The sequence below is a fragment of the Microtus ochrogaster genome, linkage group LG1 (genome assembly GCF_000317375.1).
Source record: "Microtus ochrogaster isolate Prairie Vole_2 linkage group LG1, MicOch1.0, whole genome shotgun sequence".
Taxonomy (NCBI): domain Eukaryota; kingdom Metazoa; phylum Chordata; class Mammalia; order Rodentia; family Cricetidae; genus Microtus; species Microtus ochrogaster.
Window position 1 is genome coordinate 3,057,894 of NC_022027.1, and position 26,775 is coordinate 3,084,668.

General features: G+C 52.5%; 1 protein-coding gene across 5 annotated transcripts in view; it reads left to right on the top strand.

Moving 5' to 3' along the window:
- The first annotated feature begins 2,858 nt into the window (after positions 1-2,858).
- The window catches only part of Ap3d1 (adaptor related protein complex 3 subunit delta 1), a 33,461-nt gene continuing 9,544 nt past the window's right edge, over positions 2,859-26,775 (top strand). For 2 of the 5 annotated variants that reach the window (XR_003378050.1, XM_026784985.1), the window contains exons 1-17: positions 2,859-3,210; positions 11,000-11,095; positions 12,451-12,531; positions 13,542-13,622; positions 15,499-15,606; positions 16,224-16,353; positions 18,489-18,628; positions 18,710-18,783; positions 19,340-19,389; positions 20,568-20,617; positions 21,032-21,080; positions 22,965-23,110; positions 23,388-23,767; positions 24,580-24,811; positions 25,858-26,003; positions 26,285-26,344; positions 26,440-26,581. Coding sequence is in view for 4 of the 5 variants with exons in the window: in XM_026784985.1 (XP_026640786.1) it covers positions 3,115-3,210; positions 11,000-11,095; positions 12,451-12,531; positions 13,542-13,622; positions 15,499-15,606; positions 16,224-16,353; positions 18,489-18,628; positions 18,710-18,783; positions 19,340-19,389; positions 20,568-20,617; positions 21,032-21,080; positions 22,965-23,110; positions 23,388-23,767; positions 24,580-24,811; positions 25,858-26,003; positions 26,285-26,344; positions 26,440-26,581 (2,061 nt within the window). In the remaining variant the exon portion in view is untranslated. The remainder of the gene's footprint in view (positions 3,211-10,999; positions 11,096-12,450; positions 12,532-13,541; positions 13,623-15,498; positions 15,607-16,223; positions 16,354-18,488; positions 18,629-18,709; positions 18,784-19,339; positions 19,390-20,567; positions 20,618-21,031; positions 21,081-22,964; positions 23,111-23,387; positions 23,768-24,579; positions 24,812-25,857; positions 26,004-26,284; positions 26,345-26,439; positions 26,582-26,775) is intronic. The other 3 variants (XM_013350691.2, XM_026784986.1, XM_005359033.2) reach the window with 3 other exon arrangements.

Consider the following 26,775-nt stretch of genomic DNA (forward strand, 5'->3'; position numbering starts at 1 on the left):
ACTCTGCAGGGAACTGTAGCTCCAGACGTTAGAACCTGTTTCAACAGAGTCTCTTTTTGTAGTTGTGGCTGGCCTAGAACTATGTAGACCAGGCTGGGCCAGAACTTACAGAGATCCTTTTCCCTGTGCCTCCCAAGGCTGAGATTAAAGATGTGGGTCATCACGCCTGCTTCATTTTGAGGTTTTTTTTTTTTTGTTTGTTTTGTTTTTTGGTTTTTCGAGACAGGGTTTCTCTGTGGTTTTGGAGCCTGTCCTGGAACTAGCTTGTAGACCAGGCTGGTCTTGAACTCACAGAGATCCACCTGCCTCTGCCTCCCGAGTGCTGGGATTAAAGGCGTGCGCCACCACTGCCCGGCTCATTTTGAGGTGTTTGAGATAAGGTCTCTTGTAGCCTTTGATTTACTATGTAGCCCAAAAGAAACCTGAAGTTCCGCTGCTCTTCTCTATAACTCTTAGGTGATAGGATGTTGGGCCGGCATAATTTCTTTCTCTCTTTGTTTATTTATTTTGTGTAATTACAGAGCCTCTCTTCCTCTTGCCTTGGCCTTCTGGGTGTGAGCCACCATGCCCGGCTGTATTTACCTGATGGATAGAGCTTTTGTCTGTATGACACCGTGCCCTGAAATTCAATGTGTAGTTCAGGCTGTCTTCAAACTCTCAGCAGTCAAAGTAAAATGCTATTTAAGCCAGGTGTGATGACTGTTGCCTTTAGTCCTAGTGCTTTCCCAAGGGAGACAGAGGCAGGTGGATCTCCGTGACTCCAAGGCCAGCCTGGTCTACAGAGTGAGTTCCAGGACAGCCAGGGCTACACAGGGAAACCCTGTCCGGAAACACAGGGTTTAGATGAGAATGGCCCCATAGGCTCCTACGCTGAATACTCGGACCCTAGTTTCCAGGATTGTCTGGGAAGCATTAGCAAGTGTGGCTTTGTGGGAGGAGGTCAGTCGCTGAGGAGGGGCCTTGAGCTCTTAGATTCCCAGTGTCTCTGCATCCTGTTTGTGGTTCAAGAGTTGAGTTCCCAGCTGTTCCTGACACCATGCTTTTGCTCTACCTTCATGGACTCTAACTTTCTGACCATAGGCCTCATTAAATATTTCCTTTAGGGGCTGGAGAGACGGCTCAGCGGTCTTTCTTTCTCTTTCTTTCTTTTTTTTTTTTTTTTGGATTTTTCGAGATAGGGTTTCTCCATAGCTTTTTGGTTCCTGTCCCGGAACTAGCTCTTGTAGACCAGGCTGGCCTCGAACTCACAGAGATCCGCCTGCCTCTGCCTCCCGAGTGCTGGGATTAAAGGCGTGTGCCACCACCGCCGGGCTTCTTCCAGAGGTCTTGAGTTCAATTCCTAGCAACCACATGGTGGCTCACAACCATCTGTAATGAAATCTGGTGCCCTCTTCTGGCCTGCAGGGATACACACAGATACAACACTGTATACATAATAAACAAACAAATAAATATACATACATAAATAAATATACAAAATAAATAAACAAATAAAAATAAATACTAAAAATCTGTTCAAAAAACATGTTTTTAGCCGGGCGGTGGTGGCGCACCTTTAATCCCAGCACTCGGGAGGCAGAGGCAGGCGGATCTCTGTGAGTTCGAGACCAGCCTGGTCTACAGAGCTAGTTCCAGGACAGGCTCCAAAACCACAGAGAAACCCTGTCTCGAAAAAGCAAAGCAAAAAAAAAAAAATTCCTTTAGCTAGGCAGTGCTGGTACTTTTATCCCAACACTCAGGAGGCAGAGGTGAGTTCAAGGCCAGCCTTGCCTACAGAGTGAGTTCCAGGACAGCCAAGACTACACAGAGAGACCCTGCCTCAAAACCAATATTTCTTTTACAAGCTGCTTTGGTGATGATGTTTTTCACAGCAATGGGAAAGTGACTGGGTCAATGTCTGTGCCACTTTTGTGCCTGGTGCCAGAGGAGGCTAGAAGAGGGCTACGGATGCCCTGGAACTGGAGTTACAGACGACTGTGAGTCACGATGGGGGCGGTGGGAATGAACACAGGATCCCCGGAAGAGCAGCCATCTCTCCAGCCCCACTTTTGTCATTTATGTTTCAGTATTGGGGATTTAATCTAGGGCTTCGTGCATGCCAGACTCAGTATAAGACTCACTTCTGAGCCATTCACCTTAACCCCTCACTGAGGTTCTGAGAGGAAGTCTATACTCTGATCCTGTACTGTGCCCAGTCTCACAGGGGCTTTCATGATGAATGACCACGCCCCCAGCTCCTCACGGAGGGATTTGAGGCAGGGGCATTAATGCTGTGTCAGTCCCCAATCTTTACGCTTACATTTGTGTATAGCCATTACAGTATTCAAGACTGGCTCTGAACTTCAGATTCTCCTGCCTCTGCCTCCGGAGTGCTAGGATGACAGGGAGGTTGATGGCGTGGTAGACAGGGTTTCGTACAGACGCTCCAGTCTCAGCCTCTGGACTTCTGACTGACTCCTGACGATTCCCGCCGCGTCACCTCTTAGACTCAGAAAAGGCAGAGCTGGAGGAATTCTTCACCAGGAACTTGCGGAATAAGTTCCACGTGGGAGCTCCGCCCTCACTTCGCCGCACCTACACCAGACCACGCCCACTGCCGTCATTCAGTGGCGTGGGGAGCCCCTCACCGCACACTTGGGGTCCGCCTTAGGAGGCGCGGTTAGGACGCCCGTGGGTGCTGCTCACCAATGAGACTTCGGGGCGCTCCACGGGAAGGGGCGAACCGCAAGGTGGCCACGGGCGGTGTCTGCTTTCCTATTGGGTGGCGTGTGGTTGTCAAGGAAACTGCAGGGCGGGGGCGGGGCTTCCTGGTGGGGCGGGGCTTCCGGGACGCCGAGGCTCTCCGTCAGCTGACCCACCGCCATCTTGGCCGCCATTTGCGAACGGCCCTGAGCTCGGAGGCGAGGGGGCTGTAGCAGCGGGGCCGCCTTGGCCGCCCCTCTCCTCGGACTGGTCTCGGGCCGCAGCCGTCGCTCTGGCCTCCACGTCACCCGCTCCGCGGCGGCCGGAAGCGCAGCGCAGCGCGCGCCCGAGGTGTGATCGCCGCGTCCCCGCGCCTCCTAGGGCCGCGGCGGCGGCGTTCCCCTCGGAGGCCGCAGCTCGCGGGCCGCCGCGATGGCCCTCAAGATGGTCAAGGGCAGTATCGACCGCATGTTCGACAAGAACCTGCAGGATCTGGTGCGCGGCATCCGCAACCACAAGGAGGACGAGGTGAGCCTGCGCGGAGCGGGGCTGCCCGGCTCTTCCCTCCGGCCCGCCTCGCAGGCGCCTCCTCGACCCCCTCGCCATTCTCGTGCCGCCTGCTCGAGAGCCGCAGCACTGCGCAGCTTCGCTTGGCCTCAGTTTACCCCCCAGCAGCTCCTGTCGTCTTGAAACAGACGCTGCCCCAAGCGGCTCCGGTGTCTCCTCTGGTGTCACCAGGAGCCACTTTCCGGGCTTCCACCCTGTCCACTGGGAGCCAGCGCTGGCCAGAGGCCTCCCCTTGACTTCAGTTTACCTGCTCGCAGGGGAGCCGGCCTCCCAGAGAGCTAGCGCGGCGGTGTGCGTGCTTAGGCCGAGGTTCTGGGAGCAGAGCAGTCAGGTGACCCTCCCTCCCAGGGAACCAAGGCTCGGGTCCAGCCTGCCCTCTGGGGCCTGTCGGGAAGCCTGCCAGGTCTCAGTTCCTGTCCCCCGATCCCCCGAAATACCAGTGTTTGCAGCCCGAGTCCCAGGGGTGTCCTGGAATGGGGAAACCTAGAAGTCAGGGTGTAAGAGTGATCTTTCCAGAAGTTAAGCTGTGACCACGAGTCTGCTTCCTTTCCTCCCCCAGCCTGTGACCTAGATTAAGGAGAAGTGAGATAGCGGCCGCCTCCCTCCTGACTCAGTGGAAGGCCACAGGCCTGTGCAGGAAGGCCGTCCTGAACGGGGGCACCCGGGACAAGGACCTTCTGGGCCTGGTTGCTTGTGACCCAGAGTTCAGGAAGCAGACCCCTGACTGGGACGATAGTTTCTCCGTAACGCCCCTCTTCTGGTTGCTACACCAGTGGAAGTAGATGACTGGCCTGCATTTTGCTGAGAAACTTGAACTTTCCTTTGTGCTCTCTTGTGGTCCTCTGCTCTGAAAGGGAGCCCCTGCCTCCTCATTCCTCCCCGTTCACCTGGTCAGTGAGTGTCCTCTGGGAAGCCTGCAGCAGAGGTTACCTACGTTTTAGTTTGGGTTCCTCAAACAGGCTCTAGCTAGGTACATAACCCAGGCTGGCTTGAAGCTTATGATTCTCCTGCCTCAGCCTACCCAGTGCTGGGATGACTGATTCTTAGGAGCGTGTGCCATGGCCTCAGGAGCCTGTGTTGTGCTTTGCTCTTCATGATCCCTACCCCTAGGCGCCTGTCTTCATTGGGAATTGGTGTGGATAGCCTGTGCCTGCTCCACAGGTGTCCATGGAGGCTTGTTGTTTTGTTTTTCCTAGTGTCTTTGGTGTGAAACACGTGTACAGTGGAGGGAGTGCTTTCAGTAGTGCAGAGCGGGGGCCGGTGCAGAAAGCCCTCCAAGGCCTGCCTTCATCTACATGGCTTCTGCTGCTGGCCGCCTGGCCATTCTTAGATTGGTTGTGAGCCTACCTTTAACTGCTAAGCATCCCTCCTTCTTGGAGACTATCCTGCTCCTGCTTGGAGACCATTGTCAAGGTCCTGAGTGTGTTGTCAGGGGCCCAGCACTGACTGTGAGCACTTGCTCCGTTGGTGGTGCTGATGCAGGGCAGTCACTGCTGGGCAGCCTTGCAGCAGAAGCTATGCAGTGACCATCCCTTGCTTGGCAGTGTGGTTGACACAGATATCACTGTGCAACCCAGACTGGCTTAGGAGCTGTAATCTTCCTGCTTTAGCCTCCCAAGTATTTGAAGTGTAGGTATGTGCACTCTGGAAGTTTTGTGGGTTTTTAGTTGGTTTTTGAGATGATCTTTTATTTATGGTTTTTCAGGACAAAGTTTCTCTCTGTAACAATCCTGACTGACCTGGAACTCACTCTGTAGACTAGACTGGCCTCGAACTCAGAGATCTGCCTGCCTCTGTCTCCCAAGTGCTGGAATTAAAGGTGTGCACCACCACTAACCAGCTCTCTATTTTTCAAAGGTTACTTTCCTTTATGTAATAAGTGTGTATTTGTGTGTCTCCCGTGTGTGTGGATGCCTGCAGAGCCAGGTGAGGGCATTGGATCTGCCTGCAGGAGCTGTAGTTACAGTTGGTAGTGAGCCTCCGGACATGGGTGCTGGGAACCAAACTCAGGTCCTCTGCAAGAGCAGCAAGCCCTCTTAACTGCTGAGCCACCTCCAGCCTTTAAATTCTTAGCACCTCCCACCAGCTGTGACCTGGGAGACTCCAGGTATTTGGTAGAGCTCTATTACTAAGCTACATCCTCCATCTTTGCCTTGAGCTATGCTTCACTATGTAACCCTGGCTGGCCTCCAGCTCGCTCAGATTCTCCTGCCTCTGCCTCCTGAATGCTAGCATTAGAGGTGCGCTGTGCTTGCTTATCCTCCTGTAAAACTTTAATTGTTTTTTTTAACACACTTTTGATGTTGTTAAATAAGAACAGAAAGCATCCTTCCCACTCAGCTTCCCCCGCTCCTTCAAAGCAGCCACTTCCATAACAGGCATGACGCCTTGGCCTCTATCCTAGGTACCTTGCAGAAAGTCAAAAAAAAAAAAAAAAAAGCAAAACAAAAGCTTACACTGCAGAATACCCCCTGGAGTAAGTTTTTCTGCAGCAAGCCAGGTCTCCAAACATCCGGCTGCATTTAGCTCAGCACTTTCTGTAAGCTTCCTCTGGGCACTGGCCAGTCTGTACGGTGCAATCAGGCCAGCCTAGTTGTTTCTGAAATGCTGGTGTAGCTATCTCATGGGTTTTTAGCTGTTCCCCTTTGATGGAATGTTCCACGAGCTGGGTGGAGACATGTCTTCTCTGTGGTAATGTCTGTAGAGCTAGGATTTCCAGATTTCCAGAAGATATCCCTTGCTACTGTTGGTCCTGCTTCATTGCCTGGCTCTTGGAAGTTTCTAGGAACTTCTAGGACCAGAAGTGCTCTCTGGTACTTGTGGCACCCCATTAGTGACTGATGGTGACATCCCAGGTGACTCTCAACACCCCCCCCTTGATCAGGAAGGAGGTGGATTGACTCCATGCATCTGTACCCTGTGTGTCAAGGCCCCTGCCATTCTGCTCCAGCTGGTGACCAGACTTCATTCACCACTATAGTCTGACCTTGTTGGACTTGGCTACCACCATAGCATGTTTCTGTCTAGCCACCCACAGGTGTGTGCAGTCCTGTCCTCAGGGTCAGGGGCTGCTCCAGGTCCTGGGTTGGACTTTTGTTTGAAATAAATACTAGCCTGGCTCCTTGACAGGCTGGGAGCTCATGGCTGTTCTCGTGACCTGTGCTTGAAGCTACCTGTGTCCTTTGCTCTGCCTTGGCCATTCTTTTCCTGCCTATTTTGTGCCCAGCACAAATGGCTGATGCTCTCCGATTTTTTTTAAAAGATTTATTTATTTATTTATTTGTTTGTTTATTTATTTATTTATTTATTTATTTATTATGTATGCAAGGTTCTGCCTGCAGGTATGGCTGCAGACCAGAAGAGGGCACTGGATCTGATTACAGATGGTTGTGAGCCACCATGTGGCTGCTGGGAATTGAACTCAGGACCTCTGGAAGAGCAGCCAGTGCCCTTAACCGCTAACCGCTTAATGTTCTCTACTTTTTACTTTTAGACAGTGTCGCTGTGTTGCCCAGGTTTGTCTTTTTGTGATAGTAGAACTTTTGGGCCAGTTCTTTATGGGCGTGTTTTTTACCCCTGAGCTACATTTCTAGTCCTCACTGGGGGGGTTCTAGGCAGGGGCTCCACCCCTGACCATACCCCCAAACTACTGCTGGGAGAATCCTGGTGTTTGGGGGGGGTTCTACCTCTGAGCTGCACTCCTAGCACTGTCTTTTACTTTTCATTTTGAGATGGGCTATGCAGAGTTGCCCAGACTGAACTTGACATCAACTTGTTGATTAACTCAAAGGACAGATATTGGAATCCCTTTGGATCCTGTTTCCTTTGCTCAATTTGCTTGCTTATACAGAGGCTTTAGCTCCCCCCAGCACTTCTCTTTGTAAGCTAGGCTTCCTATGCTGTTATCTGGGTTCCATGTAGTCTCCAGATATCACCTGTCACCTTACTTCCCAGGCTCCCTGCACATCCACATTCCCTTTCTGTGTTGCAGGTGGGGCCAGTTCTCCATCTCTTGGTTTCTCCGCTGAAGCCATGGGAGCCACAGCTCCTGGCTCAGTCTTGCTCCTACTTTGGGTGACTTGGGTGCCCTGAGGTGACTTTTTTTCCACCAGAGGTGCCCATGTGAGACCTGTGAACACATGCCCTCCAGTGACAGAAGGAATTCTGCAGATGGGATCAAATTGAGGATCCTGAACTGGGCACCATCTTGGATTGTCTGGACCCGTCTCATCATCGGGTCCTCAGGGAAGCAGGAAGGGGAAAATGGCGGAGCCTGGGAGAGTGCAGCAAGTTCTAGGGGAAGGAAGGAGCCGTGAGCTTCTGGATGCTGGGGCACGCAGGATGTGGGTGCCCCCTGGAGCCACATGAGTGATAGCTGTGCTCGCCTAGACAGTAACCCAAGGAGACTCCTGCCCACATGTATCAGTTCCTGTCCTGAAGTTGAAGTATGCCTGTCTCCCAGAACGTGAGCCATGTTGCTTGTCAGCCCCTCCTGCCACAACTGCCTGCTTATGAGCAGGCTGGTATAGTCTTTATCAGACGCTTGGGTTTTTCTGTGTTTTTTTTTATGACCTTTAATGCCCTTGCTAGGCTCACCTGGGGAACCAGGATTTCAGTACTCAACCAGGAAGTGCAAGCTGGGCCATTGGTTTCTGCCTGGCTTCTCTGGGTTTGGCAGCTGCCTTCTTATCAGCCTGAGAAAGCAGCCCCCTCTTTTACAAAGCCAGTTGTCACAGGCAGGAAGGTCCACCTTTAAGGCCAGCCTGGGCTACACAGTGAGGCATATTTGCGAAGTCCAGGGCTTTGGTGTAACAGTGGTGAGCAGGCGCTGGGCTGCCCAAGGCCTTGGACATCTTCCCCAGCACCACAGAAGCAAAAGTATCTGGAGAAAGTGTGTCTGCCCTGTTTTTATTTTGTCTGTCTGTCTCTTCTCTACTACTATGTTATTTCAAGGGCTCAAGCTCGGGTTCAGGCTTGGCTTTCATTTCTTTTAGAGACAGGATCTCACTCTGTAGTCCAGGCTGGTCTCAAACTCAGAGGTCCTCCTGCCTCCCCCACCTTTTTAAGTACTAGGATGACAGGAATGCACCTGCAGCCTGAGGAGATAACAGCCCTGCTGTGTCTAGACAGGCCACAGTGTCCATATAGAGGTCAAAGGACAGCTTGCAGAGTTTGTTTTCAGGAGCATACCTTTGTTGCTGTTGTTTTTATTTTATGTTTTGAGATAGAGTATCTCTATATAGGCATGGGTATCATGACAGTTGGGATAAGGGATGCATATTTGTACACCATGGGCACACAGTGCCTGGAGAGGCCAGAAGAGGGCACTGGATGCCCTGGAACTTGAGTTATAGTCCTTGTGAGTTGCACATCAGACCCTGGCCCAGTGAAAGAGCACGTTAGCCCCGTGCTGCTTCTTGAATTGGGAATTTATTTTCTTTCTTATTTTTGTATGGTTTTTCAAGACAGGGTCTCACTGTGTAGCCCTTGCTGTTCTGGAACTCACTCTGTAGACCAAGCTGGACTTGAACTCACAGAGATCCACCTGCCTCTGCCACCTGAAGTTGTAGGATTAAAACCATGTGTCACCACTCCTGGCTAAACTGTGAGTTTCTTGTCTCTCACCGAATGGGGGGTGGTTTGAGTTGCTGTTTTAAAAAATATTTTCCCTCTTCTGTTCTCTGTTCCCCCCCTGGGATTTATACCTAACAACCTCAGCTCCTGTGCCAAGGCTGTAAAAATCCACTGGGTGAATTACATTATACCAGAGCCCTTACACTCCTGTGTAAGGAGTGCTCGTGTGTGGCAAGCAGTACACATCTGAGGCAATCTCTGACACTCCTGATATGGACAGGCTGGCCTGTCCATTACTCCTGAAGTTTCTGTCTCCACCTGGGATTGCACATGTCCTCAGCACGAACAGCGCTTTACCCACTGAGCCATATTTAATGTATTCCGTGTTGTGCCTTCATGTTTGCCTGCAGGCATCAGATTCTGTTAGAGATGGTTGTGGGAATTGAACTCAGGACCTCTGGAAGAGTAGTCAGAGCTATTAACCTCTGGGCAATTTTGCCAACCCTTTTTCTTGTAAGATTTATTTATTTTTTAATGTTGAGTTCTTTGTCTGCATGTATGCCTTTATGCCAGAAGAGGGCATCAGATCCCACTGTAGATGGTTGTGAGCCAGTATTACTAGGAATTGAACTCACCGCTACAAGAGCAGCCATTGTTCTTAATTGCTGAACCATCTCTCCAGCCCCTCTTTGTTTCTTTTTTAGTTTGGGTTTTTGAGTCAGGGACTTTGCTATGTAATCCAGTCTGGCCTGGAATTTGAGGCAGTCCCCCTGCCTCGGTCTCTCATGTACTGTGATTACAGGCTTGCCCTACCAGACCTGGGGAGTAGAGTCTCTTTAGGTTGTGTTTTGGGCAACAGTGGCCTTCCCTCCTGAAAACCAGGAGGATATTGCAGAGACTGTGAACATGCAGCTTCTGAGTCCTGGTAGAGCGCTGCTCTGAGTATTTGGGCAGGCATCACTTGCCAAATGGAACTCTGGCACTTCTTGAGTTGCCACTTGGTTTACTCTTCAAGCTCCACCCTCCCTCCAACTGAGGGTCCACCCCTTTCACAGATGCTGACCTTGGGTTCTTCCCTTTTCAATCCCAGTTCTCTGAAGGGAGAGGCAAGGCATGCCATTCCTACAGCAGGGCGATGCCAAGGATCCCCGAGTGTCATTTAGTGTCTTGAGGTGGACTATGGTGACACTTGTTCCATTGGACTCAGTCCAGATCATAAAATATTGAGGAAAGTACTCTGATTAGCCAGGCGCGGTAGCCCATGCCTGCCATCCCATGGGGGTCAGGAGTTCAATACATGGCAGTCTGGGCTATATGAAACCCAAGAGTCCAAAGTGAATCAATCTGTTGTTGAGAGGGTGCTGAACAACTGTGGCTCTTCCCCATGCTAGGAACAAGACACCCTGGGCAGTGATGGTTCCACAAGCAGCCTATTAGGTCAGCTTTATGGGGCCTTGGGGTGGAAGCTGATACCCATGGGAGTGTGGTAGAGGGCTCTGGGGTGTGCAGTGCTGCACCTCTGATGGGGTTGCTGGTTCTGCTGTCACGGCAGAGCCAGGCTCCATGCCCTGCTGTGGCTGCACCTCAGCGCCTCCTCCAGCTCCTGCTGTCCTGGGGGCTGCTTTGACTCCTTTTGTGCTTGTCCGAGAGTGGTGTAGGTGGTACTGCCTAGGGCCCACATCTCACTTTCTCTGGACTTTGCCTCAGTCCTCTTAGGTTGACCTGTGTGACCCAAGAAGTCTTTTAGTTTATTTGCTGAGCTTGTGCCAGGGGAGGGGGGAGGTCAAGGGTGAATACCAATGAGTAGGACTGTGCAGAGCAGCCCATGGGCAGAAAAGGGGGTTCAATGGGCTCTGTAGCAAAGGTGGATCAGGCAGGTGACTGCAACACTACCTGGGTCCAGAATTCCGCCTTCCCTTCCTGTCACTGAGAAGAGTCACTAGCCTCTCCCAGTTCCATGTGTCTACTTCCCAACCCTAGATTCCCCTGTGCTGGATTTTCCAACCAGTAGAGAATAAATAGGTGCCCAGTTGGACTTTGACACATAGCTGGGGTTCAGGTCTCTGTGCAACCAAGCTGGCTCGACTCTCCGTCCTGCCCACCTCCTAGAGCACCTGCTGGCCACCTCCGGCCTGGCCACTGATTGTTTCGCATCACACTGCTGTCTCCCACCCAGGCCAAGTACATCTCTCAGTGCATCGACGAGATCAAGCAGGAACTGAAGCAAGACAACATCGCTGTAAAGGCCAACGCCGTCTGCAAGCTCACCTACGTGAGTGCCTCCCTTGTGGGCCTGCCTGCTTGTCTGTCTGTCCATCTTACATCGCTGCTGTGTGCAGCGCAAGGCTTGTGCAGAGTCCTGCCTGATGCTCTTGTGCAGGTTGGGCATGTGGTGCAGAAGCTCCAGTTCTGAACCTGTCCTTTGGCTACAGGGCAGGTGGATGTGGCTGACCTCTGCCCCCATTCCTCCTCAGGTTGGGAGACAGGTACCATGCTGATTCTCTGTACTAGAGTGTGGCACAAGGCCGTCACTAACCATTGTAGGAAAATTTGCCCTTCTCTAACTTACTTATTTTTTGAGACGGCTTCTCTCTGTAGTCCTGGTTATCCTGGAACCCACTCTGTAGACTAGGCTGGCCTTGAACTCACAGAAATCCACCTGCCTCTGCCTCCAATTAATGGCATGAGCCACCATGCTAGCTCTTATTTATTTATTTATTTTGGTTTTTCAAGACAGGGTTTCTCTGTTGCTTTGGAGCCTGTCCTGGAACTAGCTCTTGTGGACCAGGCTGGCCTCAAACCCACAGAGATCCGTCTGCCTCTGCCTCCTAAGTGCTGGGATTAAAGGCGTGTGCCACCACTGCCCAGCTCTCTTTTTTAATTTTTTAAAATTACACTTTTTTGTATGTGTGTATATGCAAGTATGTCATGGTGCTTGTATAAGTGACAACTTGCAGGGTCTGACTTTCCATTATTCAAGTGACAGGACTCAAACTAAGGTCATTAGACTTGGCAGTAGGTGTCTTTATCTGCTGAGTCTTCTTGTTAGCCCTTTTGTTTTTTGAACAGTGTTTGGATTGAATTCAGAGCCTGGTATCATTGAGGCAAGTGCTCTACTAGGCAGCTGCACCTTACCTATGCATACGAACTGTTTTTGTTTTTTCTTCAAGATGGGGGGGTGGTTTTTCTGTATAACAGCCCTAACTCTTCTGGAATTCTGTAGACTTTCCTGCCTCTGCCTCCCAAGTGCTGGGATTAAAGACATGTGCACCACCCAGCTCTCCTTGTTAGTTTACTTATGTGCTGGATTGGAAGCCCAGTCTCTCACATGCCAGGCAGGGACTTTTCTGCTGAGCCACACCCTCAGAGCGAGGGGGGATTCTCTGTGAAGGATTCTAGGTGGTGCTGCTTCCCTGAGGAACTCTCCCTCTGAAGCACCTCCAGCCTTGTGAGAGTCATTTGTTGGAAAGAAAATATAAAAGTTTACAAGGAAGTGTGGTGGATGAAGTTTGTATGCTCAGATTGAATGCTTTTTGTTCCCCCACATGTGTTGTGAGTGCTCTGATTGTGGCTAGACCTTCGCGCCTTATCTCCTGAGTACAAACTTCCGTGCTTCCCCCTTAACAGTTACAGATGCTTGGGTACGACATCAGCTGGGCTGCCTTCAACATTATTGAAGTCATGAGTGCCTCCAAGTTCACATTCAAGGTGAGGACCCAGAATGTCTGGTAGGCAGGTGTGCTATGTGTGCAGACCCTGAGTGAGTGGGGTCCTGTGGCCAGTGGTCCTGCTGTTGAAGGGAGACAGCATGCTTGCCCAGAAAGTGTCACGTAGCCATCCTGCCAGTGGGGAGGGCCTGAGATGGATGAGGTAGCGGCAGCTTCTGCTGGAGGACAGTGCAGGTGGAGTGCCAGCCACCCTTCACTCCACCATCACCTCCTGGCTGCTTTGTTTTTTGAGACAGGGTTTCTCTGTGTAGCCCTGGCTGTCCTGGAACTCAGAGATCCACCTGTCTCTGTCTCCCGAGTGCTGGGGTTAAAGACATGGGCCACCACCGCCAAGCTTGACACTGGTTAGGGATGACTGTTACTTTTCACACTGTGGACTGGCTTTGAACCCCCTGTAGCTGAGATTGGTCTTGAATGGCAGTCTTCTGCCTCTGCCTCTGCCTCCTGAGTGTTGCCATGACAGAGTGTGCCACCCTATACAACAGTAGCAGTGTTTGATTGGAGCATACCTGACCCAGGTGGCCAAGGCTGATAGCACTGCTGTCTCAGGGGCTCTGATACCTAGTGGGGTCATTGTCATGGCGGGTTTTTTCATAGCCTCTGGTAGACACCCTTGGACACAGTGGTCCCTTTAGATATTTTTGCGTTATCTGTTTTATTCCATGCATATGTGCCATATGCTGAACATACCCAGCCCCCCAAACAAGTCCCTCTTCTGAGAGATGGAGTGGTAGGTAATCACGAGAACCAGGGGCTGCCTGCTGTGTATGTATACAGCAGAGTGGGTAGAACTGTCTGCACGTACTGAGAGGGGCATTAGGGAAGAGCCTTGGAGCCTGTCCCCCTCTGTAGGAGCTCCTAAGAGATTCAGGTGCTCCGTTGTTGTCATCCTTTGTCCACAAGAGTTTGCTGGGTGCTCCTTTGGGCCTGCAGTGGCCCCACGGGCTCCAGGTGGCTCTGGCTCTGATGTTGTGGCTATTGATTCTGTAGCGTGTCGGCTACCTTGCCGCCTCCCAGTGCTTCCACGAGGGCACCGATGTCATCATGCTGACCACCAACCAGATCCGCAAGGTAGGCCCTGATGCTTTCTCACCACTCAAGTGAGCTACAGAAGTCGACCACTGAGGGCCCTGTCATTGGTGTACTTCCCCACCTGGGTCAGCTTTGGAAGAACATGTTACTGCTCATATTTCCTACCTCTGGAGGGCTTGAGACTGGAGCTTTCTGCATGTCCCTCTCCACTCCCCATTAGTACTACAGGGCAGCTACAGTCAGTCCCTCCAGAACCCCAGTGCCTGTGGATGTTCTTGGCCATGGCCCTCCCCTTCCTGCCTGCCTTGTGCTACAAACCCTTTATAATTTCTGTCATAGGACAGACCCTATATTCATAAATACTGGAGTAAGGACATGACCCCTGCAGCACAACCTTCAGGTTTTAGTTTTTTGTTTGTTTTTGTTTGATTTTTCAAGACAGGGTTTCTCTGTGTAACAGCCCTAACTGTCCTGAAACTAGCTCTTGTAGACTAGGCTGGCCACGAACTCACAGAGATCCGCTTGCCTCTGCCTCCCAAGTGCTGGGGTTAAAAGCATGCACCCCCACCACTCGTCTTGAGGCTGGGGTTTTAGGAGTGTGTTGTGGGCAGGTAGGTGTCAGGTGTAATAGTGTAATAGGGAGCTCTTGGTGCTGGTAAGGATGGATCCTGGCTGGGGGTGAGGCTGGAGGTACAGGGCTGAGTGGTACCATGGCGAGCCACTTGGGCAGTGTGTCAGGGTTATGGAGTCATTCAGGCAGGAGGCCTGGGTGAGCCAGAGCACTTGGAGGAGCAGATCATGGGTTGGTCAGGTGTTCTGAGAACAGGGGTCTAAGTGACTGGGTCCTTCTGGGAGCAGTAGAGACCCAGGTGGGCGGGGCCTTCTAAAGGACAAGGTCCTGGATGTGTGGGCCTTGTGGGGAGAAGCTGCATCTGAGAGGCCAGGCTCTGAGAGGAAACTGGGCTCTAGGAGGGAGGTGAGTGGGGTTGGTTTGGAGCTGAGACTGGCTCTGGCTACATCAATGTCTAGCTGTCTGTGTGCTTCCAGTATGTGAGGCCAGGGGTTAGGCCTCCCTGTTTAAGAGACATGGGAGCTTGGAGAAGGTTGGAGTTACTGCTGTCCTTAGCATTTGCTGATGTCCTGACTAGGCCCTGGTGTCTGTGTAGCAGGGACCTGTGTGCTGACTCAGCACAGGCACATGTTGTCCAGGCCTCTGCAGTCCCAGTGCAGTTTAAAACAGCCTGGAAGGGCAGTGCTCTCATTGCTCACTCCTTTTCTTCTCTGTCTGTTTGGGCGGCGATACTGTGACGCCTGGCCTCTGAGGGCAATTGGCTGTGCATAGCTTCTGATGCTTTCTGAGCCCACTGCACAAGCAAAGGCCTTAAAGCTTCCAATATTCTGCCAATTATTACTCAGCACACCCCAGGGTGTCCATGACATAGCTGGGAAGCCCTTTGAAAGCGGTGAGCCCTCTAATGACAGGTGCACTGCCTTAGTGAGAGCGGGGAGTCAGGACACCAGAAGAAATGGAGGCAGGTAGGGATAGTCTTCTGCCTCAGGTCCCCGGCTCATTAGAAGGATGAACTCAACACTGGTCCAGAGCCTCTCAGCTCGGAAACAGCCAGAGGACTGTCCCTAGTATCATGGGGAATCCCTGAGTAGAGTCAGGTTCCAGGAGCTGGGCAGACTTTGCCTAGGAATTGTGACTTACAGAGTAGCCTCTGTCCCCAAGGAGTCCAGAGACCTGTTGGCTTCTATGTGGAGCTTTCTAGTCCTCTGCCTCCAAACTGTGTTCCTATTGATGGCAGCAGAGGAGCTATGAAACACCACCTCCTGCTGGGCAGCAGTGTGACTGGGATGCAGACATCAGATGGTCCCAGGGGACTTCACTGACACGCCTGCTGTCCCCTTGCAGGACCTGAGCAGCCCCAGCCAGTACGACACTGGAGTGGCACTGACTGGTCTGTCCTGTTTTGTCACCCCAGATCTTGCCAGAGACCTGGCAAATGACATCATGACCCTGGTGAGTTTGTGTGTGCCTGTGCCACCCTTTACTTTCATCCGGCGATGCCCAGAGTTGAACTCTCGCTCTTTGGAGACAGAAACAAGCCCTTGAAGTGGCTGGTGTGTGGCCAGGATGGATGGGGCCAAGCAAAAATCAGCCTTGATCCTGCCTGGTGAATCTCAAAGTTCATCAGTACCGTTGCGGGGAGGGGACAGAGCCCACTGTCTTACCCAGATCTAGCAGATACCTGTTGTAAACAGGGTTCCACTAGGACCTGCTATGCCCTTCTGTGGTGGCTGCAGCTGTTGTGACAGATTGTTTAGCCCGTTGGGTAGCAGCGTGGCTTGTGAGGTTTTCCAGATAGTTGCCGCCCTGTGATAGAGAGCATGCATGGCTTGCACAGAGCCCACCTGGAGCCTGATGAGATAGGGTACTCCTGCTAGCGGTTAGTGCGGAGACTGTCCTGGAACAGACTCGTGAAGGCAGTATGTGGGCCGGCATGTCTAACGTAGGAGGGAGGCTGACATGGAACCTGAGGGCAGCAGGGCCTACTTCAGGTGGGTTGTGGAGGGAGTCAGGGGTGCTGGGCAACTCGCTGGGCAGGTGAGTTGCTGACCATCCTAGTGTCCCTGCAGATGTCTCACACGAAGCCGTACATCAGGAAGAAGGCAGTCCTGATCATGTACAAAGTGTTCCTCAAGTATCCCGAGTCGCTGCGTCCCGCCTTCCCCCGGCTCAAGGAGAAGCTGGAAGACCCAGACCCAGGTTGGTAACAGGAAACTGCCTAGCCAGCTCCTGTGAGGATGGGAGGGTGGGGCATGGAGGGAGGCATCTGTATCCCCACTGCAAATCTCCTTTAGTCCACAAGCCACAGTTCACAGAGTGAACATCTCTTTAAGATGAGACACACAGGTAAAGTAACTACTGTGTCCTTCTCGGGCTTGTGCTGCCTGGGGTCCTGAAGCCTGAGACACGGTGCTGTGTCACATCTGCATGTCCCTCAGAGAGACTTGGGAGGAGATGGGGCTGGAAAATAAGTAAGGTGCCATGCCATGCTGCCCTGGGAAACTTAAACATACCCAGACTTCCTAAAAGAAGTACACTTTGCAACAAAACAGGTTCTGTAGCCTGGGACCATATAGTTAGAGTGACCATACAGCCTAGCATAGGCCTTTGGAGACAAAGTGTGCCATGAGGTCTCTCAGACTGGGCATTTTGCTCATGGGCTGGTGAGTGTTTGTGCAGTTGCTGGGTGGGTTCACAGCAGGAAGTTCAGCCTCACAATCCAGCCTGTAGGCTGTTGGCTAGCAGTCTGTGGATCCAGGTCCCTCCTGGCCTGTAATGGAAGAGGCTTTGTAGTAAGCTTATCCATGGTGGGCCAGGCACTCAGTTCATTTCCCTTGTGGTGTCTTGCTGGTTACCTCAGCTACTTATTTGGCAGGCTAAAGCAGGAGAATTATAAGGTCAGCCTGAATTATAGACTAAGACCAGAGACTGGAGCTCAGGTGATAGATAGGACACTCATCCAGCACCTGCTAAAACCTGGATCCCATCCCCAGCTCTACATAGAGCAAGTGTGGTTGGCATATGCCTGGCAGTGGAGGCAGAGGGTCAGGAGTTCAGGACCAGCCTGCTTCCCTGAGACCCTGCCTCAGAAAAAGTAAGCAATGGCTGGGCTGCGTATGGTGGCACCCTTAGTGGGGTGCTCTTCACGACCCTGCACAGCTGTTGAGCTGCCAAGAGGTGCTCCTCCCATCTCAGCTCTTGCTGGGGCTTCACTAGCCAGGACAAATGGGGTGACTGGTCATCATTTGCCACTTGATGTTCCCTTTTTTTAGCCCCTGATGCCTTGGGCAAGCCGGAGCCCTAGAGAGCAGTGCTGTCACCCTGGAAGCCTGGGGCTCCCTGGGATGGGAGCTAAGATACTCTCGTGTGTGCTTCTGTGAGCATGTGTGAATATTCATTCTAAGGCAGTGTGTTCTTTTTTTTTTTTTATTTTTATTTTTTGGTTTTTCGAGACAGGGTGTTCTTTAGCCCAGGGCTCTGTGAACCTTTCCTTGGGAGAAAACAAATGTCCATTCCCCCACACACACCCTTGCCAGACTGGGCAGCAGTGACAAACCAAGGAAACAATCCCACTTAGGTCTGCTTATGTCAGCATGGGCAACTTGTGGATGGAGACCACTGTGGAGTCTCCCTCCCACATCAGTACCCAGTCTCAAGAAAACAAAAAGGGAGGCAGGCGGTGGTGGTGCACTTTTTAATTCCAGTACTCTGAGGCAGAGGCAGGTGGATCTCCGTGAGTTCAAGGTCATCCTGGTTTATAGAGTGCCAGGACAGCCAAGGCTATGCAGAGAAACCCTGTCTCAAGCAAGCAAGCAAGCAAGCAAAAAAAAAAAAAAAAAAAATACCAGAAAGAAAACATAAAAGCTAAAGGGGGAAGTACAGCTGGAGAGGGGCTCTGCTAATAATACTGTCTGCTCTTGCAGATGATCCAGGTTCAGTTCTCAGCAGCCACGTGGCAGTCCCTTCTGGTGTACAGGCTCTGCACACGTGTGATCCATATGCATACATGCAGCAAACATAAAACGTAAATGTTACTTAAGGGACAGGGCATAGATAAACTGTTTCTGTCCTGAACAGAAGCAGTGTGTCTACGGAAAAGCCCAGGAATTGTGCCACATGCTGAGTGTACGCAGGTTTCACAGACCCCTGTACCACAAGTTCTTGTTATCCAGGGTATCCCTGTAGGTGGGAAGGCTCCTTTGCTGTGTTGGGTGTGTGATTGTTACTCATGAGGATGGTCCCTATAAATAGGGATACCCATGTTAACAGAAACAACACCCTGGTTGTAGAACATCTCACTCTTTGCTGATGTGGGCCCATCTTTTGGTCCTCAGGGGTGCAGTCTGCAGCTGTTAATGTTATTTGCGAGCTAGCACGTCGCAACCCTAAGAACTACCTGTCCTTGGCCCCGCTGTTTTTCAAGCTCATGACATCCTCCACTAACAACTGGGTCCTTATCAAGATCATCAAGCTGGTAAGTCCAGAAGGGTGGGGTGTGTGCTGGGCCTGTATACGCTGTGGTATTCCAGTGACCACAGCACCCTTGTCCCTGTAGTTCGGCGCCCTGACTCCCCTGGAGCCCAGACTGGGCAAGAAGCTGATCGAGCCTCTCACCAACCTGATTCACAGGTAGCTGCTACTCAGCCACCATCCCTGGGCAGGAACATTGGTGCCACTCTGACATTGACTCCTCTCTGTTCTGCCCTTCTTGGCTCACTGAATCTATTTGATTTTTTTTGAGGCACATTTTACTCTATAACCCAGTCTTGCCTGGAATTTACAGTAGTCCTCCTGCCTCAGCCTCCTGGGTACTGGGTTTATAAGTGTACACCACTATACTCAGTTTCACCTATACTCCACATACCAAGCAGTGCATTCATGTTGCCCTTTACCCTCCTGGGGCCCCAGCTCCATGTACTGTCCCCCTGGGTGACACAGGAGGAGCTATAAGCAATCATGACGTGCAGGGATGGGGTTGGAGTGGTCTGGGGCTCAGCCTCAGTCTGGAAGTAGAAGTTGAAAGTATTGGGTTGTGTTCCCTGGCTGGGAGGACCACAGTAATCACTGTGGTATCACAGGGTTTTAGAGGGACAGCAGTAGTACTGTTCCCATGGAGCCAAGCAGAGTGATCTTTTTTGTATGTGACACTGCTTGGGCTGGGTCCTCATACCTTCCTCTCTCTCAGCACCTCTGCCATGTCTCTGCTGTACGAGTGTGTGAATACCGTGATTGCAGGTGAGTGTGCTGACCATAGCCCTGCTAGGAGGGTGCTGGTGTGGGTGGGGGATCAGCCCCCCTCTCAAGCTGCTTCCATGCTAGGAGAGGATGCAGGGGCCTTCTTGCTGGAAGGAGCTGAGAGGTCTGAGCTGTCTAGGACCCAGAGCATCTCCTGGATGAGGTGGTTGGCTTCTGCCCAAGTCCTCTTCTCTGGTGCTTCTGTAAACTCAGGTCTCTGCAGGGCTCATCCCTCAGCCCTTCCTCAGGCCCCTTTGTAAATTTAGAGGTTATTCTCCCATGTGGGGACAGAGCCCAACCTGAAAGGCACATCCCACTTTTCCAGACTTCTTCCAGGCCCCTGCAGCAGAACTGAGCTGAGATAGTCATATCATCCAGAGATCACGTAGGAGCAGGCATAGGGGATTGAGTACAGTCTGCAGCACTGGGGAGGCAGAAACAGGCAGATCCCTGGAGCTGGCTGTTATCCACTTTAGTCACTCCGTGCGCTCCAGGGTTAGGGAGGGTGGGAAGGATTACAGAGGATGTCTGCCTTTACCTTTGTCTCCACACGTGCACACAACACCCAAGATTCAGGACTTGGGCCAAGCATCCTTGGGCTTGCGATTGAGCATGGCTGTTCTGCCTGGGTAGAAGGAGCAGAGGAGAAAAGATGGCATGAAGGTATAAGCTCCCAGGTGAGGTCTCAAGGTCACAGTGATCACGGGAGTCCTTAGGATTCACATGGCCACCCTTGTGGCTATACCCCAGTGACACGACCCAGCTTTCAGCCACAGGAAGAGCAGCCATGGCTTCTGGAACCCTTCCTGAGAGTCAGATCGTGCTGTGTCCTCAGCCACATACAGGATATGATGTGTGATTGCTGTCATCTGAGAGTTCCCCCAAACCATCAACACTCAGGGTTTTTGCGAAGTCTCGGGGTCTGCTCTGCCCAGCATAGGTCTGCACCTCAGATCCCAGACATGAGCAGGGACTGTGTACCAGTGCTTCAGTGCCCGAGAACTACTCCAGTTTGGGAGAGTGGGAGACCCAGGCTGGATCCCCTGACTTCCCAAGACGTAGCCAGTATAGCTGCCTGCAGAACATGCAGCTGTCTCAGGCCCCTGTTGGTGGGGATGGGTCAGCAGGGTGTCCTTGTCTGACCCAGGGTCACTCATCTCATCTTCCTTGTGTCCCAGTGCTCATCTCATTGTCTTCGGGCATGCCCAACCACAGCGCCAGCATCCAGGTGCGTCTCTGGGAAGATGGCCTACACAGATCAACTGAACTGAGGCTTATGGGTGGCCAGGCATGGCGGTGGTCATCTCCAAGTTCTTTTTTCTCAAACAGCTGAAGTGTAAAGGAACCCCTCCTGCCCCAGCCTTCCCTCAGGCACCCTCTTTCCCCACTGTACCTCCTGTGGGGACCAAATGCAGTCTGCCTGGGCAGCTGCTGTGATCGTGAGATACCCCCACTGGCCCTCAGATCCACTTTGTCACACTGAGCAGGGTCCCCAGTGAGAAGGCTGCAGTCACCTGCCCTCTTGCACCCAAATGCATGCCCTTGGTCGGGACTGTTAGCAGGCTGCAGGGCGCGGTGGAGGGGTGGAGACCAACTTGAGCCCTGCCTGGGAAACCGTGACTAGTGTGATGTTCCCCCTCAGCTCTGCGTTCAGAAGTTGAGGATACTGATTGAAGACTCAGACCAGAACCGTAAGTCACTGCCACCTGCTAGGCTGCCATGCATGAATGCCATGCCTAGAATTCAGAAATCCCAAACCTCGGGACTCTCTGCCCTTCTGCTCTCCTCATGCGTTCCAGTATGATGATTTTGTGGGTTTAGTAGGAGCAGTCACCATGGGGAGGGGGCAATAAGTGGTTGCAACACAGGTACCCTGACAGGTAGGAATTGTGCTGAGTGTAGTGTGGAGACAGCAGACGTGAAAATGATCTAGGGTGGACTCAGGCTTAGTTGTTTGGGCACGCTGGTGTGCCAGACTATAGGATCCAGGCCTACCCGCGCCTCAGAAACCAGGTGGGGCCACAGTCAAGTGGGGCCACAGTCGTCAAGGTCATGCTTGGCTACCTAATGAATTCAAGGCTGGTCTGGGCTCCATAAACCTTGTCTCAGAAATAAAGTAAACAATGTAAGGTCTGCACGCAGCAGGAGACTGCAGCAGGAGAGGTGGGAGTTCAGGGCCAACCTGGCTCACAAAACTAGGGGCTGGTAAGATGGCTCAGTGGATAAAGAGGCTTACCACCATGCCTGATGCCCCGATCCTTCCCTGGACCTCATGTGGTGTGGGCTGAGAAATGACTCCTACAAATGGTCTTCTGACCTTGGTGCACACCTCCATGTAAAAAAACAGTGATTGTTTTTCATTTGAAGGAAAGGGAGGCCTGGTGTATGGGTTATCATGTGCACTTGGGAGGTGCACAGAGTCAGGGTTCAAGTCCAGAGACCTCTGGCTAGGTATGCTTGGTCCTCAGTCACCTTCTGCTGCCTTCCTTGTGTTCCACACTACTACTTTTTTTTTTTTTTTGTTTTTTTCGAGACAGGGTTTCTCTGTGGTTTTGGAGCCTGTCCTGGAACTAACTAGCTCTGTTGACCAGGCTGGCCTCGAACTCACAGAGATCCGCCTGCCTCTGCCTCCCGAGTGCTGGGATTAAAGGCGTGAGCCACCACCGCCCGGCTCCACACTACTTCTGATTGGAATCCTTGTCAGTGACATCTCTTGGTAATCAGACCAAGTGGCAGGCCCAGCTTCCAGTGTCCACTATGGGTCCCCATCCATCCTCTGTGAACCATAGCATCTCAGCAGCTCTCATGTCCTTGCTGTTGGAAATCATCTCTGGGCCATCTGTCACAAAGTGAGGCTTCTGGGTGACTCCCGCTTCAGCCTCTCTTTACTTTTCCACAAGGCCTACTCTGGGCTCAGTTTGGCTAGCAGTGACCTCCTCAAACACACCATCATTGGGGTTCTTTTTTGTTTTATTTTTTTTTTTTTTTTGACACAGGGTTTCTCTATGTAGCCCTGACTGTCCTGGAACTTGCTCTGTAGATCCGCCTGGGTTTAAAGGCATTTACCACTACACCCAGCAGGATTCTTTTTTAAATATACAAATTTTTAAGTTCTTTGTAAGTTTTTGTCACTCATACTTATGTGTTTGTGTGTGGGTCTGTGCTCAGAAATTCCAGTGCCTGTGGAGACTGGAGGCACCTAATGCCCAGGAGCTGGAGTTAGTCAGAACACCCAATGTGGATGCTAGGAGCTGGACTCGTGTGCACGGGAGGAGCTGTGCACACTACTGCTGAGGCATCTCACAGTGCACATGGAGGTTTACCCTGCATAGTTCTGACACCTGTTCTTCCAGTTCTTAGAAGGCTATGCCTGTGGAGCATGCTGTGATAGGTTGGGGTACACAGCCTCTACTTTGGCTTCATGGGGGGGCAGGGAATCTCAGAAGTGATCACCTGCAGTCAGCACCAACTGGGGCCGCAGTGGCCAGAAATGGTAACAAATTCCCCCTGTTGCACCCATTGCCCATGGTATTCCCCTCAGTATCTGCAAACTAATGTCCACTTGATCTTCACAGTAAAGTACCTGGGGCTGCTGGCCATGTCTAAAATCCTGAAGACACACCCCAAGTCCGTGCAGTCCCACAAGGACCTGATCCTGCAGTGCCTGGATGACAAGGATGAGTCCATCCGCCTACGCGCCCTCGACCTGCTCTATGGAATGGTGTGTGTCACTGTGCCAGTATAGGGAGCCTTTGGAGCTTCTGCACCTCCTACCCTGGCTGGGACAGCAGCCTGAGCTTGTTGGGGTTAGCAGATGACACCTGCCCAGGCTGTAGGGAGTGAGGCCTTAGTCCCTTGGTCAGACATGATACACTGACTTAATGCTCAGTGTGACTTCTGCTGTCTGGGGAAGAAACTGTCCTTCCTCTGCTCATGAAGTCAGTCTCAACTGTCATCTCGTGACTGCCTGTGCTGACCAATCAAGTCTTCTCCCACAGGTGTCCAAGAAGAACCTGATGGAGATCGTGAAAAAGCTGATGACCCACGTGGACAAGGCCGAGGGCACCACCTACCGCGATGAACTTCTCACCAAGATCATTGACATCTGCAGCCAGTCCAACTACCAGCACATCACCAACTTCGAGTGGTACATCAGCATCCTTGTGGAGCTGACACGACTGGAGGGTACCCGCCATGGCCATCTCATCGCTGCACAGATGCTGGATGTGGCCATCCGTGTCAAGGCCATTCGCAAATTTGCTGTGTCCCAGATGTCTGCACTGCTTGACAGTGCTCACCTGGTGGCTAGCAGCACCCAGCGCAATGGCATCTGTGAGGTGCTCTATGCTGCTGCTTGGATCTGTGGGGAGTTCTCAGAGTGAGTTGGTGGGCCCTCGGAGGTGGCCCAGTATGGCCTGGTGGGGGGGACATGTGGGCCATGTGGCTTACAATGACTGTGGAGAGGGTGCCCTCTAGTTCATAGACATCAACAGATCTGTTCTTCCTAGCTAGGCAGGCAATCACCCTCAGAGCCAGGCCTCACCATACACTGGTGGCAGGCCCGTTCCCGCCAGCCCTGAAATTGCCTGGTAGAACTCCACAGAGCAGCTGCTGTGCCCTCATGCTAGGCTCCAGGAGGATGTGGGTGGATATGCCACTTCACATACCTGACTCAGAGGACATAGGACAGCTATGACCCAGAGCAGATGTGGACAACTCCGGCTGTCCTTCAGAGCACATTTCTCTAGAAAAGTCACGAAACTTAGCACTTCCCATTGCCCCTGGGCTCAGCCCATGGCAGCCGCATATCAGGCCCCCTTTGAGGCCCCAGTGTGGAGTCTCCTCTCTGAACCCCACAGGGCAGCCACAGAGTGCACATGGATGCCAGAAGAAGTTTATTGATGAGTGTTTGGTTTTGTGGTGCTGGGAATTGAACCCAGGGCGGAACAGTCCATATCAGGCAAACGCTCATTAGCAAGAACATTGATGGCAGTAAGGGGGCCGCACAGGCCCTCTGTGTCTGCTCCTGCTGCTCACATCTTTGCAGTTCTTCCTCGAACCGTCAGTGGAAACAAGCACCCAACTTTGCACTTTAGCTGAGAAGCCTAGACCCCACATCCCTGGCATGGCTTCCTTGTGAGATGGGCCTGTGGGTGTGCTCAGTAGCCTCATGCAGCCCCTATCCACCAGGCACCTACAGGAGCCCCAGCAAACTCTGGAGGCCATGCTGCGGCCCAAGGTCACCACACTGCCCGGCCACATCCAGGCTGTGTATGTGCAGAACGTGGTAAAGCTGTACGCGTCCATCCTACAGCAGAAGGAGCAGGCTGCCGACACGGAGGCTGCACAGGAGGTCACCCAGCTGCTGGTGGAGCGGTTGCCACAGTTTGTGCAGAGTGCTGACTTGGAGGTGCAGGAGCGGGTAAGGCCTGCAAGCTGGGGATTCTGCTGACGAGGGCAGCTTCAGAGAGGATGATTGTGTGACTCATGCCCTGTGAGCACATCCAGGGCTGGCGTGGTATCAGTCAGGAGTGGGGGCTGCCTGCTCCCACCACCCGTCTGGCAGGTAGCAGGGCTGCCTTCTAAAGATCCCACAGGTGCCACACCTCCAGCTGAGAACATGTCCGTGTGAACATAAGTACCCACACAGGTCTGGAAACCTGTTGGTCCCCTACTAGCTCCTTGTCCCAGACAGAGCCAGTAGATGGGAGGGATTTTCTCCCTTTTCCAAAGTGGATTGTTGAAGTCTATCCTAGCTCTGCCCATCTGGGGCTTGGAGTCCCTGGACAGGGATTGTGGTGTGGATGAGCCTGAGAGCCAGCCTAGGAGGTAGGCAGTGCCCTGCTACTGTTGTGGGAGAGCTGATTGGGGACCCCCTTTGTCTGTGGTGGGGCAGGCTTGAACCAGGAGCCTCTATGTCTTAGACATGTGCTGGGACAGCAGGTGGCCCAGGTCCGGGGCTGACACCTGGGAATTGGGATGCAGTGGCCAAGGTAGAGCCAAGGCTGCTCCTGGTGCCCCATAGTAATATAGGTTCTTAGCAAACCACGTGCCATGAGGCTTCTGCTAGGTCGCTGGGGACCCCTTGAGGAGGTCAGGAGTGGGTACTGACCCATCCATGGTTGAGGAACTGACCCAGGCTGAGCCCTGTGAGAAGTAGGGACCCACACTGAGCCACACTTTGATGTTGGGATTGATGGTGCGGCATGGTAGCAAGGACTGCCTAGAGCCAGTACAGGACTGAGTGGCTATAGGTGGCCCCACAGAAGGTGACATAGCTGAGCTCCTCCTGTCTGACCCTTGTGGGACTTGTCTCTCCCTGTCTTGAGAGAATGAGACATGAGGCCTGTGGCTGAGCTAATGGGGAGGACAGGCCCCAGCCCCACACATCCTCAGATCACTGGCTGCCGAGTTCTCCCGTGGCTTAGTGGCTGTGGGCAGACACCCACTCTGTTGCTGCTCCCCTAGGCGTCCTGCATCCTGCAGCTGGTCAAGCATGTGCAGAAGCTGCAGGCAAAAGGCGTGCCGGTGGCTGAGGAAGTGAGCGCCTTGTTCGCTGGTGAACTGAACCCCGTGGCCCCCAAGGCTCAGAAGAAGGTCCCAGTTCCTGAAGGGTGAGGACTGGGGACGTGGTAGGGTGATGAGGCTACAGCCACTGAAATGGTTCCTGATCTAGGAAATTGGGTAGGGGTTTTCGTGCTCCACTACCTGCCACCAGCTAGGGAAACAGATGGCCCTGGGGCTAGATGGCCTGACCCTGCTCTTGCTCACTCACATAAAACCACTCTGTCTTGGTGCTGCTATACCGCTGTTCCCTGGTCCTCAGGGAGTACCCTGCTTGTTATGGTCCTGCCAGATTCCATGGTACCTGTCCTGGTCTGCTGTTTCCTCCCAGGCTTCCTACCTTTCCATCTCTGAGTCTTCTCTCCGGGGTTGTGGAATCCTGCCTTGCCTGGTACCTTTGGTGCTGATGTTGAGAGATGTCACAGGTGCATGGTGGGCCAACACAGAGGAGACCAGGCCACTGTGTGACCCCTCTGTACATCCCAGCCTAGACCTGGATGCCTGGATCAATGAGCCACCTTCGGACAGTGAGTCTGAGGATGAGAAACCCAAGGCCATCTTCCATGAAGAGGAGCCAAGGCACACACGGCGCCGGCAGCCTGAGGAGGATGAGGAGGAGCTGGCACGGGTGAGCAGACCTTTTCAGGAGTACCCAGCATATGGCAGAAGCTCAGCTTGGGATCTTTTTACAAAGAGTAGCTGATTCTTAGGCCTAGGAACACCTGAGGCTATGCTATTTGGCCAGACACAGCCTGTGACACAGGCAAGAGGACACTTAGGTTCTACCTTGTCCTCCTGTTCAGAGCCCTCCCATTAACCCCT